Raw genomic sequence first — 17,199 nt, forward strand, 5'->3', positions numbered from 1 at the left:
AGCCAACAGTGGAATCTAGTTGCAGTATTTGCTTTCTGGAACATCAGTCTCTGGATATCACTGCATGATCTGTATGAAAGTTTGGGTTTGAGACCACTTACATGTATTTAAAATATATTTACATATATATATATTTTTTTTTTTTTAGAATATTACAATAACACAATATTTCACAGAGTAGTGCCTGGCTTTATTGTGCAAGGGGGTGACCCCACTGGTACTGGATCAGGAGGAGAGTCAATCTATGGAGCTCCTTTTAAGGTGTGTATCTGTTACTTACACATTAATTTTTTGGTATTCTCTATCCGTTGTTATTCCTACCAAGTTCTGAAAAATCAAATCTTAGATGAAACACATACCTGAGCAGTAGTTGCCTTCATGTGCTACTTCAGTGTGTTTGAATATCCCCTTCTAAATTGAGAGTTCTTGGATCTAGCTATGCTGGTATAATGATAAACCTGGGGGCTCAGATCCTGAGCGAAGCTACACACAGGCTGAGCAGCTGTGTTCTGTTCTGCCTGACTGTTTTATTTCAGGTGGGGCAGGCACCTTTAATTTGTGACTGAAGCTGCAAAGCCTGTTTCTGGGCCTTCATCTTCTTGCTGACTTTTGCATTTAGCACAAGCCTGAAGTATGTGGGAGGGAATGGTACCTGAGCAGAGAACAAAACAAAAATTACCAATATTGTAGTAGCATTGCTGCTTCAAAGTAGTGATATCTCAGTATTGCAGTGTTTAGCATTGTGATATTGCAGTGGTATTCAACATGTTCTCCTTGCTTTGGAAGGAGTCTTATTTTGTCTTCCTAATTCTTGACAATGTTCTTCCTATGGATTTTTGCATTACTCTACTATTACAATCTGTTATTGTGCTTTTAGTAACTTTACATGAATTAGGATTTAAATTCAGTTTTCACATAAATACAGTGATTGTCAAGAATAGTATTTTTGCAAGAAGTGTATGAAATACTGTTACTTTTTAAAATGTTTTTTATTTTCTTAATATTGGAGGATAACAAATGCAAATAAAAATAATGAACAACAATTGATTTTTAGGCAATGACTGGAAAAAGATAAAATTAACAAGACAGAAGTTACAATTTTTTTGATTAGTAATGTGTCTTTCTGTTATTGATACTTTAGTTTCTAATTTTTTGGTTGGTGTTTGTTCATTGTGTGTTTATGGTTTCTTTTGAAGATTGTTCAGTTGTTTCCATCATGAGAGGCACTAGGGATTAGAAATACTGACTAAAAGTAATTTTTACTGCTCATAGTAGGAACTTCTAAGTATAATTCTAGCATTGAGTTTCAAAATACTTGGTATTTATTACTGTCTGAATTTGAAAGAAAATTAGCAGCATTTTTTGTGTGTGCATGTTGATATAAGTAATGTCACTCCTATCTCCTATCATGCTGCAGCTAAAGGAGTGAAAAGATAGTTTAACACCGAAGTCATTCTCTTTTCTATCCTGCTTTTACCAGGATGAGTTCCACTCACGATTGCGATTTAATCGAAGAGGACTTGTTGCTATGGCAAATGCTGGGCCCCATGATAACGGGAGTCAGTTTTTCTTTACATTGGGTCGTGCAGATGAACTTAACAACAAGCACACAATCTTTGGAAAGGTCTGTTACATTAATTGGAATCCCAGTTTAAGTCTGACAGAAGCTGCTACAAGTTTCTCTGAAGGCTGGTTTAGTATTGTTTGCTGCTATGTGCATTTGAAATTTATTTCAGTGCTTTCTATGTTCTCTCCATTCTCTTTGTTTCTTATATTTGGAAGAAATGTTTCTGTGGGTTGTTCCTGTTATTACCTATCTTGCTGTTGTTATTCTTCTAAATTGTATTTTCATGTTGTGCTGCCTTTAAATAATCTTATTTGTATTATTATGGCTCTGTAATTAATCAGTTCCTCTAATGCTAATGACATGTTCGAAAATTCTATTTAGAATTAATTAGATTCTAATTACCCAAGAAGGGTCAGGAAGATGAAATACATGAGATGAATTTACCACTCTCATTATTTACTTAAAAGAAAACAAAGCAAACATTTTTTTATTTCAGTGGTTTTTGTTTTCCTGTTTCGCAGCTCACAGTAAGACTTCAACATCTTCATCTGCATACATTCTCAAAACTACCCGTATTCCTTCAACTTTTGCCATTAAATTTTAAAACACAAACTTTTGGGTTTTGGTTTTAATGTAGTACTGCATTGTGTACATTTACAAGTACATTAAATTGTACTGGCTGTCTTTTAGAAGTCTTACATGCTCACAGTATTTTCTATAGCACCTGTATTTTCAAAATTTTTTACATAATAATTGTCTTGTATCTTGCAGAATAAATAACCCAAATTACAGTCTTGAACTTTCAAGCGTTTCTTTGTAAATTTGCCAGGTTACAGGGGATACGATATATAATATGTTGCGTCTGGCTGAAGTAGAGGTTGACAAGGAAGAGAGACCTCTCAGTCCACACAAAATAAGGAGTAGTGAGGTGAGTATGTTCTGTTTGAAATGTGACATTTAAAATTTTTTTTGTGCAGAGTCTTCAGAAAATTTGGCTTGTCCTTTTGCATATTGTTTTAAAATATCGAACCACTTAATTACAAAATATTTGCTAAAGACGTGTTTAAAATACTGTTTTTTTAAACAGGTTTTGTTTAATCCTTTTGATGACATCGTCCCACGACCAAACAGAAAACTGAAGAAAGACAAACCAGAAGAAGAAACTAAAAAGTCCAAAGTAAAAGGCACAAAGTAAATATATGCAAGAGAAATCGTGGTTCATTTTCTTTTACCTTTAATTTGTACCTTGGCAAATTTTTGCTTCCATTTCTGTGTTTGAAGCCCTTCCTTGTTTCTGGGGGGTGGGGTCATGCAAATCTAGTTTCTCTCACTGAAATGTTACTGTGCATCTGCTGGGCTGTAACTGTTTCATGCATGGTGATAGTTTTTTGAAATAATAGCAGATAGTTTGTCTTTTCCATCTCCTGCTATGTGCAGCATCATTTTAACGCTGCAGTTAAAACCTCCTGGTGGGAATAACCAGGACGCAGCTCAGTTGTTTGGGATTTTTTTAACTTATTTCCTCAGATATCATTTCTCCCCCACTTGTAGAACTTAGCAAGAGGCAGGCATTTTGACATGGGAAATTTTAGTTTCTGTGAATGAAAATTCACTAACGCGTGATGAAAAGTAATAGGAACGCTAAAGTGGACATGCTGTCAGTTCTGCTGCATAAAAATAGAACATGTTGCAGCTGACTGGTTCCAGCAGAGTGAACAATTAACTCTTGAAAAAGAAATTACAGCTCTTTTTTTTTTTAATTGCATTCAGTGAATGTGTACACATTTGATACATTTCTGAGCTTTCATATCTTGAAAATCTTGTCTCTTGAATGCTGCTCTGTTGAGAAAAAAACGCAACAGAACTGTCAACATTCAAGAATCTGGGAAAGTGAGTCAAGACAGGATTTCTTAAACTGTCTTAACTGATGTTTTATCTCAGGAGTATAATACAACATGCTTTCCTGAATATTTATGATTTATTGCAAAGCAAAATGCAGTAGTTGGTTGGAATTGGTACATTTAACAGGATAAAAAGTTTTTTTGAAAAAAGTCATGTACAATATGAATGTAATATATTTAAAGTTACTAAGAGTATTTAAAATTTTACTATTTTTTTTTTTCTTAAAGAAACTTTAGCCTGCTTTCCTTTGGGGAAGAAGCTGAAGAAGAAGAGGAAGAAGTCAGTAGAGTTAGTCAGGTATTGTACCAAATTATCATTATTTGTCCTTTCAACCTAATTATCTTTTCTGCATATTTGTGGAAAGCTTTAAAGTTTTTAGTCTTCTCCTTATGTTTGCATTTTGAACAATAATAATAGCAGTTTCTAGTTTCTTCAGTGTTTAGGATTCTGCTGTTACAGCATTTTGAAAAAACAGAAGCTTATAGCTTTCTTGATTTTGAGGGCACCTTGAGTTACTCCATGAATGTTACATTTCCATGAACAAAAAGTTTCATAGTATAAATTTATGTCTGCTGTTTAAAAGTCATGGAAGCAGTTGATACTTTATTCTTTTTCAAGTCCTTTATTAATGATTGCAATTATATGGTAAAATACTTGATTACTGAGGATAGTCTTATGCATTTCCAGTGTATGCTTAGCTCCATTTTCTTACATATCCATCCATCCGTAAGCAAAATGATGTGTGAGTATTGTGGAGAAAATAGTCCATTATCATAATTTAATAGTGCATTATAGTGAAATGTTCGCATTCACAGAACCAGGATTGGTCTAATTTTTCATTTCCTGGCTTGGCACTTAAATTTAACATTAGTTTAAAAATTTCTTAAATAAATTTCTGATTTATCTTCTATTGCTGACGAAGTTGTTTTGTTAGACTCCTAGGCTTTCTACAGTACCTCACTGCTTGAGTTAGTGATTAGACAACATGGTTCTACATCCTGTACCACATAAGTAAAAAAATGGTTGTTAGTCGTCAGAAGTTAGCTGAAATACAAAAGAAAAACAGTGAATAATGATGGACAATATTATAGTGAGATAATGATAGTAGAGATTTATTTCAATATCAGCTTTAATTATTTTTCTTTCCTTTTTTCAACTTACCAGTCAGACAAAGTTTACTTGTTTACCTTAATATGCTCATCTGCTCTTTTGTTCTGGCCGTTTATCTGGCTTCTGATACTGAGTTTGACTCAGTTGCTTGGACTTCCTTTCTTTTCATGCCAAATACTTGTTTTCGGTTTAAAATTGTCTAAATAGAATGCTTCTTTCATGATAAGCCTAGTTTCAGCATTTTCATGCTCTTTCAACTCAGCCTCAAAATCTCGTCTGCTTATTTGTCCTGACTAAATTCTGGATTGGTTTTAGCTAGATAAGTAACCACAACAACTCTTTATAAAGAATTTATCTTCATTCTTTTTAACAAAATAAAACCTTTTTGATACATCATTGTTTGTTCATAAGAGGTCTAGATCAGTGTCTCTGTAGCTCTGGACATTATCTTAAGCTGATTAAGTTGAAATACATGAATATCAGCACTTAACTTGCATTCTTTGTTTTCAATAAGAAAAATGGAATGTCAAAGTTGTTATTGAGATTCTTTGTCACCTGCAAACTTAGAATCCTATGAGCTTTTTGTGGTTGCTAGATGCAGTAAGTCTTGCTTGTTTTAAGAGGGGCACAGAAGCTCTGAGTAAAACCCCTTTAAGGCCATTAGTGCAGTCAGTGATCTGGCTCTAGGACCCCCACTGGTCATTGATCAGTGTTAGCCTTCAGTGTCCAAACTGCTTATTGTCTGTAACTGTTTGGAGCTCTTTGCCATACACAGCCCCACCACCACTCCAAACACACCACCCCTTCCTTAATGAAGGAATTCTCTTTTCATTTGCTGAATGTGTTAGTCTTTTTTTTCTACATAAAAAAAAAAAATTGTAGTTGCATTTAAATAAATAAAATTTTGTTCACATGTCTACTGTCTTCCCAAAAGCATTAGACAATGCATCTGCAAAGGAGACATTCACAGTACAGACTGTTCCTGCAGCAGAGATTTTCAGTCTGATTTTTCTCTGAAAATGAAGAATATTTCTTTTTCAGATTAGCATGCAGAATACTTCCTAACTGCACTGTTTCTTTTTATTTGACTTCTTGTGTCAATAGATCATTTCTAAATGATGTATTCCAGACTGATATATTGCAGTTTGTTAATTTCTTTCCTTAGGGATCTAATTAGTGTTCTTCCAATTAATAAGTAGCGTTTTGCACATGATGGTTCTTTCAGTTGTCATGTGTCATTATTGGAAATTTAAGTTCTTACCTCTTTATTCATTCAAGTGTATATGCGCTAGACCTACTACCTTTATGATGTGTAATGATTGTACATGACTAAACAGTATCCTTTTTTTTTTCCTCTCTCTCTGTCCTTTAAGTGCATTGCTATTGCAAAAACAAATCTGTGGAATCAGTTTGATGTTTCTCTTTCTGGAACACTTTATCTTCCTTCTGTTCTTAAAAGTGTTTATGCTTACTGGATAGGCTAAAGCTAAAAAGAAACAGCTTATGTTTTTCTTACCATAATCCTTTTTCACTATCTAGCCTCTTAAACTGAAATGAATAATAGCTTTTTTTCTTTTTTCTTTTAACAGAGCATGAAGGGAAAAAGTAAAAGTAGTCATGATCTCCTGAAGAATGATCCACATCTTAGCTCAGTTCCTGCTGTCAAAAGGTCAGTATGTAATTTCCAATTTCTAGAACAGATCTACTTTCAGTATGTTATGACCAATTATCAGCATGTTTACTCGTTTAAGAAATGTCAAGTCACATTACTCTTTAAAAAATTAAGAGTGCCAGTGCTAAATCAGACCACATAGTTCTCCAACCCACTAAGCTGTCACCACCACTGGCCATCAGTGGATGCCCAGTAAAAAGTAAAAGCAGTGCAAATGTAAAGTTTATCTGAGTAGTCTTCCAGCTGCCATCAGCTTTCACCTCAAAGGACTGTCAGAGTGTGATATGGTTCATCTGTTTAGTAACCTTCAATAGAGCTCTCCTCAAAGTGTGTATTAAGTCTATTGTTTCAATTCACACCATCATGTCTACTGCAGAAGAAATATCTCCCCTTTTTCTTCTCAACCTGGATGCTACCAGTAGCATTTCACCAATTCTAACTCTCATTCTGGAAGAAACAGTGAGTTGACAGTCCCTTCTGTACCTCTCTTTACCACAATCTTTCCCGTAGACTATCTCTTTCATAGCCTAAACCTTTAAAGTTACTTAAATTTTCTTCATGTTGAAGATGATCTGTGCTGTGATTATTCTAGAGGGTTGCTTTTCCCAACTCTCTAGAATATATCTTTTTTTTTCCCAGTTCTAAAGAACAAACAAAATATCTTGAAAATACCTTTTTTTTCCACATCTAAAGAACGAACAAAATAGCAAGTTAATCAAAAATCTTTGTGCTTGAATAAACTTGGTTATCTTCTCTATTTTTTGTGCTTCATAAATTCTGATTTTAACCACAGTTGAATTATAAAGTGAGAAATATCCATGAAAATATGTTAACTCCAAGAATTTGCTTATCTTAGAATCCTAGACTAGTTGGTTTGGAAGGAACCATTAAAATTTATCACACCCAACCCCCCTTTAGTGAGCAGGGACATCTTCAACTAGATCAGGTTGTACAGAGCCCCATTCAACTTGCACTTGAATGTTTCCAGGGGTGGAGTATTTACCACCTCTCTGGGAAACCTCCTCCAGTGTCTCACCATAAAAAACATCTTCCTTATGTCTAGTCTGAATTTACCCTCTTCTGGTTTGAAACCACTACCCCTTGTTCTTTCACAACAGGCCCTGCTAAAAAGTCTGTCCCCATCATACAGACCCATGCTAAGTATGTAAAGGCTGCATGCTATAAGGTGTCCCTAGAGTCTTCTCCAGTCTGACCTATTGTGCCTTTCCCCATTGGAGAGGTGATCATCTTCATGGCTCTCTTCTGGAGTCCCTCCATCAGGTTTCTGTCCTTCCTGTACTGGGACCCCAGAGCTGAAGCAGCACTGCCGGTGAGATCTCAGCAGAGCAGAGGGGCAAAATCCTCTCCCTGGCCCTGCCCACCCTACATGCAGCCCAGGGCACAATTGGCTTGCTGGCTTGAAGTGTACATCATCAGATCATGTCCAGCTTTTCATCCACCAGCATCCCCAGCTCCTCCTTGCTGGGCTGCTCAGTCCATTCATCCCCTGTGTGCACTGATACCAACAATTTCCCTGATCCAGGTGCAGCACTTCATTAAATAATGTCATTGATTGCAACAAATCTAGAGTTTCTTTTTAAGCTTTTAGCCCACTTTAAAGCCTTGACTTGTGGGACTTCTTTAGTATTCCTTGGTTTTTCTCTAGCATGACTTCTTTTTTTAAAATGTGGGCTAAAATGGTTCAAGGACCCTTATTATTAGTTTGTGATAATTAACAGTGGGTGTGTTAGCCATAGTGTATTCAGGTAGATTTCTTTCTTAATTCACCAATCTGTAGCTGTGTAACAAATTTAAATCTTGATGTTAAGCGTAAGTATCAGTAAAATGCATCTTCCAAAATATAAACTAGTTGCAATGAAATGCTACTAATTGTTTGATAAATGAGATCGAAAGCATCTCAACTGAGTTTTGATGGTTTTAACTATACATATTAGTGTTTTGCTTGAATAGCTCAAGATATGGTTAGGATTTGTCCATTGCATGAATGCCCTTTTTTTAAAGCATTTTTAATTAGAAAAGGTTGTGACAGTCAAATGATAGAAAATAATATTGATAATTTTAAGATAAATGTGAGGATGATATAAAGTAGTAAGTTTACTAAATTTTCAGGTGGCTAACAATTTTTTTTATTTAAGAAATGCTGAGTTTTAAATATTATTTTGAACCTACTCTAGGACTTCAAAGTAGTTACTTTTTTTTTTCTTTTAGTGAAGTGGCAAATGAAGAACAGGATTTGAGTGAGGCAAGTATTATTTTTTACTAATAATTCTTTGTTTTTTACTATGTTCAGATAAGATATCCATTGGGGAACAAATGTTACTTTAGAGATCTTTAAGAGCTAGCTCAAGTCAGATTTCTGGCAAAAGTGTGAAGGCTCTCTCTAAGCTCTAAGGTTTGGCTATTCACAGCTGGGTAGAATTAGCATACTACCTGCTACCTTTTATAGAAACTGATGGTATCATATTTCAGTTAGTAGGTTAATTATATAGGATTATGGGATATGGTTTGTGTACCAAAGGATGACAGACCACCAGAGTGATAAACACCCTGAAACTTCTTCTAAAAGAATAATTAAAATCAAGTTTGTCATGAATAATTATATAATTGCAGTGTTTGAGGGTAAGTCTGCATGTGAGTCAGAGTCCTGTTTGAAAGATTTCTTCAAGAGAACAAAAACTCAGCGTATTATTAAATTGTATCAGTGAAATTGTATTGAAGACTGGCACCTCTGAAAGATGGATTTGGAATAGTCAAGCAGTAACATTCATCTAAACATGGAGGCAGTTTAAGTGCAAGAAAGTTGTCATACATGGTGCCAGTAAGCATAAATTTGTTACCTGAAGTATGTCTCTGTCTCCAGCTATAGATCATGGGAGTACCCCTTTGAATTGCCATTGAGATAAAGATGTAATATATGACTAGCACTGTAATCTCCCATTCATCTAATTGAATCCTGGAAAGTATTGTTTTCTACATCTGTCCATCATGCACAAGTATTACTTACACTGTGTGTTGACACAATGGAAGTAAAGGAAGAGCACAGTCAGTCCCATTCATGTGCTTAAAAAAACCCATCTGCTTAGACGCTTTTTCTTTTGTCACAAGGTATAGTATGAATTCAGGCTTTTTCACTCTTCTCCTTTGTAATTCATGCAGTGTAGGAGCATTTTAGTGTTAGAAGGCTCTGGAGAATGCTATTTGATTAGTAATTTTTCAGATATTCAGGTATCCTTTTCTTAAGAAAACTGGATTTGGGGAGTGTAGAACATGGATGTATTAGGTTGAAGAATAAAAATTTAAATAAATATACCTAATTAAGCCAAAATTGGAAATATGAAGGTTTTTTCTCATTTTTTCCTGGAGAGGTGTTCTCTTTAGATTGTATTCTATTTAAGATTTAGCTAAGATCTAGCTCTTCAGGCAGTTAGCTGGGTCTTGTGAAGTAGTATTTTATAATCTCTCTTGGAATTATTTTAGTTAGCACATCATAGGATCACTTTTGCATTTACACAGCTGTAGCATGTTGGTAGTATTAGAGCCAAACCTGGGAGCGAATAATTCTTCCAGATCTTCCTACTTCCTCCAGCCTACAAGGTCATAACATGTATGAGAAACTCTTGTTAGTATTCCCTAAGTATCTGGCTGCACCTGGCCTTGCTGTTCTGCTATTAAATACCATCCTGTTTCTCTTACTGCAGTCCTCAAATTTGTACACTTAATTCTTTGAGAGCGCCTTTGTATTAGCAGTACCCCATAGCTATTTTGGTAGGATTCTTTTTGTGCCCAAGTTGTAATGAAAACATTATATGAAATGTATTAACAAAATGTTTTCCCACCAGTGACACTTCTTTTCTGCACAATTTCTTTTCCTCTTACTTTTTCTGTGTCAGTTGCTGAACAGTAAGTTTCATGTATTACTATATGTAGATAAAATTAATTATCTATCCCTCAGTTCAATAATTTCCTTAAATGGAAAAATCATATTACATACAGTAGCCAGTAGCCATTCTGTCACAAAATGTCTCATTAAAATTTTTATTTTCATATTAAGAAGAACAGAAGAAAAGGGCAACTCCACCCAGCTAATAACAGCAACAAGAAGTAGTATAGCTTTCAGGCAGGCAGTTTTGCATTTCTGTGTCACAAGGAGAACAACTATCAGCCAACAGACCAGCCACTTCCCTTTTGAGGTGCCATGCAGTTCAGTCTGGATTGTTGAATCTTTGGTTAGACCTGTTTGTTGAGAGAGAGAGGGACTGAAGGAGGAGACTGGGAAGGAGAAGAGAGTAGAGCTGCAGGAGGGAAAGCAGTTGAGGAGGAAGGGCATATCCTATCTTCTCTGTGTTTTTCTAGAAGAAAAATGGTGAAATACTGTGCAAACTAAGGCTGATGTATGGTTTGGGAAGTAGTGGATTTAGCCAAGTGGGACAAGTTAAACCGTTCTGTCTCTCCAATTTTAGCCTTCTTCCTGTTACTCAGATATCTACAGTTTTTAACTAGCTTACTGCTTAGCAAATGCTGTTTGTTTAGAGTTGTGCATTTTTATTTCAGAAGTTTTCCTGTTCAATTAGTTGTGTTTCAGTGAAATGCTCTTACCTAAGCCCTAGTCAAATCTCCACCAGCAGTCTGTCTTTGTCCTTGACTGTTAAAGACTTCGAACACACTTTTTTTTTGGACTTCCCCCTGCTATTGAGGTCTGTAGTCACTCATCTCTCTGACAATTTATCATGTAAGCAAATCTTCTAGAAGGTTTCATTATCTCCTCTGTCAAACAATATCTTTCTGGTAAATTAAGGGAAATGTCGATCCTGTTCCAGTTTTCTCTTCCACTGTTAAAAAGGAACAGACAAAATTGCCCCAACAACCTTTCAGTATTTTCATTGGCAAAATATTCAGCTGTTTTACTGTGCTGAATATTCAGAAATTCTTTCTTATTTCTGACTGGTCTTGTCTTGTCTAAATCTCAAATCTAAACATAATAGTCTAAAAATTCCTAAACAGTGACTCCACTACAACTTCTGAAATCCAATTCTTTTTTTTTCTCTTCTATTCCCAAATTTTGCCTCTTTCTGTTTTTACTTTTTTTATTCTATCCTCCTCCATGTTTATGGACAAGGCCTTCATACTACTTTTTGTCCTACCTGTGTGTCACACGCAGGACATGTACATGTTCTTCCTTCCCAAGTGCTTACATTCTGGCAGTCTCCTGGATACAGTGAAGTCCTCTGGATTACTATTTCTAAGTATCCTTTCTTTCTTTGGCAAAATTAGAATCATGTAGCATGTTACACTTTCCTTTTGCTGATGAGCATCACACGAAAATAAATGTAAAAAGATACACTGTGTCATCTTCAAGCTGTCATTCTTCAATTACAGTTCATACAGACTTCCTTCTTCAATGAAGGAAATAGTCAAACTTACATCCCTTGATCTACTCAGGCCACTTGTTCATTCTCCCAACTATTTCTCCCTTCAAATGTCTTTGATCCAAGGTGCTTTGTCCCTTTTTGCCTACCTGTACTAGGCGTGGAGGCCTGAGGCCTCGCCTTTGACCTCTGTAGCAAGCTGCAATGATTGATTCCACAAGTTTTCACAGCCTGTTATGATCAATTTAGTATTTATAAATTCCCTAATGGGAGCTGATGGGCTACTCTCTTCTATCCATCATGACTGTAGTATAGCCATGTGGTAGGGAGTTAAGTTTTTCTTTCAGTGGAAAATGAAAGATGGTACCATCATGTCTCAATACCATAGAGAGACCATGTTATTGTCTCAATCAAATTTTGGATTCACGAACAATGGTATGGGTAATATCGCACTGTGTGATGTCATCTACAGACCTATAAGAGTTAATAGTCTAGAATAGACTGTTTTAGTTTTTTAACCCTACAGATAAGACGTAATTTGTGTATAGAAAAGAAACTGTCATATTTATGATTTTTTTGTTACCTCTGAAACAAATAAGGATATATTTCTTGGAAAAGTTTGCTTTTTTCTTGGAAGAGATTATATTTATAAGAAAAAGATTTCCATATTTGTCGTTCTGTACTGAAAAAAAATTTAAAGTAGTTTTATCATTTTAAATCAATAAAGGATGAAAAGGAACATGATGAAGATGCTGATAGTGTAGAAGATGAAGCTGCTAGTAATGAGAGATTTCAAATAAAGGAACGCATTGCCAAGAAATTGAAAATTGATACAAGTGAAAATACTAAACAGCAACTTCAAGAGGAAGAAACCAAGACAGAAAGGAAAACAACTAGTCGCAGGTAAGGATTATGTTGTTTGGTAGGTGTTTTTATTTAGATTGTTTACAGTTTTAAGGTTTTCAAAATTTATTGATTCTTTGTATGGGAGTTTTATTTTTCCCTGTGAGTCAGAAATAAAGTATATTTATATGCATTTGTCAGTCTTTACTATCTCAGTTGTAAGATTGAGTTTAGCAGCTTCTTTGCCTGTGTTAACCCATAGTAGTAGTCCACCACTGAGACTCACAGAAAGAAGAGGCATCTGGTGGTCTGGTATAACACAGTGCTCATCCCTGCAGTATATCAACTTTCCACTGCAGTGGACACATCAGTTTTTATTTACAGACATAAAAACATGGATTCCTGTCATGTAATTTAGTTGTGCCAGTGCTTGTGAGCATCCCTTCCAACTCAGTTGATCCTTCTTCTCACCAGTTTTTATACTGATCATGATGTCACATGGCCTGAAGTACCTCTTTTGTCAGCTGGGGCCACCTGTCCTGGCTTTGTCTCCTCATAGGTCTCAGGCACTCCATTTCCCCTGCTTGCAGTACAAAAAGGAAAAAAGACTTTGGCTCTCTATATAACAGCTCTGTGTTCAACACAAGTCCAAAACACAGTCTCATGCTGGCTACTGCAGAGAAAATTAACTCCACCTCAGCTGAAACCAGCATGAAACTAATTCTGGAGCACTGATTTTCTGTTTTTCAGTGTTCCTTTCTCTCCGTAAGAGCAGTACATATTAGTACATATAGCAGTACATATAGTACAAATTGCAGTACATAAAATAGAATATCATGAACTTATGGCTATCTTAGACATAACTAGGTATTTTTTTAAAGAACATGTACAAGGCATCTTGCAAAACAGATCCTCTGACTTTTCTTTCTGTTGTCTTTGAAGTTGTGATGTGTGTTGCTTTGGGAATTGGCGGCTGTACTATCTCTGCTGTAAACAGATGGTCACAGGAAGTGGAGATCAATGAGTATGATGGATAACTTCAATCCGAAAATCTGGTTGCTAGTCCTGTGGTTGAGACTGACACAATGTTAAGCTTCTCAGAGTCAATGAATTGTTCTTGGCTGGGGAAAATAAACAATTATAGTTTAGCATTAAATAGCCATATTTAGTAGTGGAGGCAAGGATTTAGAAATTTGGAAGTCTCTAAGAAAAGCTCTCTCTGAAAAAGATCCTTGAACTATATGGCAGCCAAATAACTTCTTTACAACAGCATAGGGCTTTGGAATCTATACATATTTACTGCCTACCTATCTGTCCCACTACCTCTCCACCAATCTGTTTAATTGTCCCTGGGGTTTTATTAGAATGGCTACTGGAAACAAAATTGACTAAGGTGTAATAGCAAGTTTGTAGCATGAAGAGAACATAAAGCTAGAGAATACCCTTAGGAATGACGTACTCAAAGCCCAAGCTTGCATGATGTTGTAGCTTATTTTAAGAGACATTTTTGTAGTCAGTCTGTAAGCTGCTGGCTCTACATGTAGTCGGTCAATGTGTTCTGTTTGTGGTTATTCTGCTCTTTCAGGGAGGCAGTAGTAATAGTATTAAAGCCAAATGGGTTATCTTAACTCAGAAGAGGGTTTTATTGGTTGCATTTTTAGCAGTTGGGAGCCATAGCCTTGGGAGATACTGCTTAGTATCACAAGTAACATAAATTTCTAGACTTACTGTTTTCCAAATAATTGTCTGCAGTCCTCTGGCATGAAAATCAAAGGCACAATATTGTTTGTTATAAATAATGTGTTTTTACATTTGAGGTCTGTTTAGATAAAGTAAGATAAACAATATCAAGTTTCATTGTCTGAAATAGTGACTATTTTCATAGTGTACTGGAGATGTTTAATAATATACTCATGGGTGTTCACCACCTACTGTAGTCAAAGGCTGTGTTGATCAGAGGCAGAGATGTGGGAGTTGTAAATATCGAACAAAAATTTGGATGGGCTATTCATAGCTTAAGGGTATTGGCTACAGACATATCAGAGGTTGAAGAAATTTCTGATATCTATCAAAATTTATTCTCTTCAGATACTTAAATGTGCTAGTAGAATAATTGAACTTCTAACATTTGGTTCAGAGTACTGTCTTTTACATGCATGACTTTTTCTGCAAAACGGCATGCATTTGTATCAGTCCAGTTTCTTTTAATCCTCGCAAATGCATTTGTGAGGTGTATTTTAGCGAAGCAGTATGAAAACAGTAGACACTTATTCAAATTCATGGTACTGAGATCCAATACCACTTCTAAATGCAACCACACTTGAAGTGCTCAAATGATGAAGTTAATTTTAGTCATTTCAGTATGCATTTTAACCTCTTGTGTATATTTTTAATATAGCTCTATACACTTGACAGCTTTGTAGTAGATAAGAAAACTTGAGAAAGAAAGTCTCCCAGTCATTCTGGCAAGTTGTTAGAGAAACTCTATTGGTCTGGGTTTTTTTAAAAAGCTTAAATCTAAACTTCACGCTTTAAAACAGCTGTTTACCTATAGGAATGTTTAGAAATAGAAGAAGTGTTTGCCATCATTGCATAAGTAATAAAATTTCTTGGCACCGTATTAAATTTGTAAAATGGCAGAGGTTTGAGATGACTCCTCAAAAGCTTCAGAGTAAATAGTCCTGTTGTATTCTGGTAATTAACATTTCTTTTCATCCTGTAGGTGGAGCTCAGATGCTACACATTTCTGCTTACTAGCTTTAAAAATGTTCAGTGCTTCTCGTTTGCAAGACAAGCAGTGTGGGGTGAAATACAGTAGATTGTACAGTTTTTCACTGTATAATAAAGTTTAATTGCATCCTTGTAATGGGTATGGTATTATATGGCAATATGAAATAAGTGCTTAAAATAGCTAAACTATTGAGGAAGAGAAGCTGACTTTTTGAGTAGTTAGTATCACTTGAATTGAATTTGATGTTTCCTCTTGTATATTTTCTCTTAATAATCCTATAATTTGCAGTTGAACTAAGTAATCATATTTATTTTGTTTTACAAACTATTACTATCCCAGGGAGATGCATAGTAGTAGTAGTAGATAGCTACTACTATCAACTGCTTGTAATTTATAGGTCTGTTGACACTCTTTTTCATTCCTGTTATTTTCTTAAATCCGTTTGCTTGTCATTGGTAAAATAAATCATATGTGAAGCTTTACATATTTTCTGTGGCATATATAAGTAATTAATTCCTTCATCCTCAAAGTAGAAACCTGTTAACAGTTTTTAAGATGTAATTCCTCAGTCTTACTTTTTGTTGAAAAACAACATGGAATAACTTAGACAAAAACTTACACCCCCAGGTCCTGTCATCTAGACACAATTATCATGAAAAAAGTTAATAACGCCAGGCAGGGTTTCAAGTTCATGCTAAATCCAGTTCAGACCATACAGTAAAAATTGAATATTGTCAATACACCTCAACATTTTCTTGGCATCAACATGAATAAACACTGCCACACTGAGCACGCAAGTTTGCTTTTCTAAAGTGCATGTATAGTACTGTAATGTGGAAAAGCCAAAAGTAATTTTACATAATCACATGGAAATCTTTTAAAAAATATTTTGAAATCAAAACTTTTCTCTTTATAAATTTGCAGTTGTTATAAACTATAAGTTAGATATTTTGTATCTGTAAATTAATAATTTACATTAAAATATGTTGTTTTAAATGTATTTATTGTGTGCTTGTTACCTTGTGCTTATAATGCAAGCACTACACTGTGAAACATAATAAAAATGTGTATTTATATGTTTCTACGTATTTAAACTTAATCTAGTATGTTGCCTTGTGTTCAGCAACTTACTTCTGTTAATTGGATGTAAATAACTATAGTAATGTGATGCCAATACCATATATTTAGAGCTACTTATTTACTTTGGAATGTTAAGTGTTACCTGTTTCTATATGAACAGATATATTTCTTAACAAAACTATTGTTTTAAATTTAATAACTGTACTTCTAATCCTACTAGCATTTTCTTAAACTAAGTGTAACTTACTATCAGGCTTTGTCCAATAATAGAGTTTTTCAGTTTTCTCCTGGTTTTTCAGTTTAGCACCAGAAAATAGACATCTTATGTTAGTAAGACTGGCTTTTGAGGTTCTGAATAGAAACACTTTTTGCAACTGACTTCAAACTTCACTGTACCTAGAGAAAAGCTGCTGTTTTCATACAGCAAATTCAGGTATTCTCTTAATAGTGTTTTAAGCCAAAGGAGACAATTAGATAAACTGTGTATCTCATGCCATAATTTACTGCCAGTTACCCTTGTATTGAACTCACTGTTTGGCTACAGCTGAAGAGGAAAGGCATTCATACATAATTTTTGTAGATGTCAAGAGAGTGTAGTTTCCTCCATATTTAGTCAGTGAGTGTATTCTATTCCAGTACTTTGATATATGATTTCTAACAGTAGCTCTTCCAGTTTTACATTTTAAATTGTCTGGGTTCAGCTTGTAGCTACTGAATTATTTTTTGCTGAGCCTTTTTCTGAAATTCACTTCAGCAGACTGTATTTTCTCTTACTTCACTTAAATTCTAATTGAGTCCTTTCAGTAAGCTGTAGACATTAGGTTCTTTCTGGCCTTCAAATAAGAAATTTTTTCTAGTCTTCAAATTGCTTTGTGGCTTGGGTTCTTTTCCATCTCAAATTTTTAAA

The 17,199-nt window shown here is 35.0% G+C and overlaps 1 protein-coding gene across 2 annotated transcripts in view; it reads left to right on the forward strand.

The window, feature by feature from the left end:
- Positions 1-17,199, forward strand: part of CWC27 (CWC27 spliceosome associated cyclophilin) — a 96,332-nt gene that overhangs the window by 2,247 nt on the left and 76,886 nt on the right. Inside the window, exons 3-10 of one of the 2 annotated variants that reach the window (XM_041711352.2) lie at positions 177-261; positions 1,481-1,624; positions 2,397-2,495; positions 2,655-2,758; positions 3,697-3,766; positions 6,169-6,248; positions 8,481-8,514; positions 12,366-12,541. In XM_041711352.2, coding sequence (XP_041567286.2) covers positions 177-261; positions 1,481-1,624; positions 2,397-2,495; positions 2,655-2,758; positions 3,697-3,766; positions 6,169-6,248; positions 8,481-8,514; positions 12,366-12,541 — 792 coding nt within the window. Of the gene's footprint in view, positions 1-148; positions 262-1,480; positions 1,625-2,396; positions 2,496-2,654; positions 2,759-3,696; positions 3,767-6,168; positions 6,249-8,480; positions 8,515-12,365; positions 12,542-17,199 lie in introns of both variants that reach the window. The other variant, XM_002189016.6, reaches the window with a different exon arrangement.

Source organism: Taeniopygia guttata, chromosome Z (assembly GCF_048771995.1).
Source record: "Taeniopygia guttata chromosome Z, bTaeGut7.mat, whole genome shotgun sequence".
In the NCBI taxonomy this organism is placed as follows: Eukaryota; Metazoa; Chordata; class Aves; order Passeriformes; family Estrildidae; genus Taeniopygia; species Taeniopygia guttata.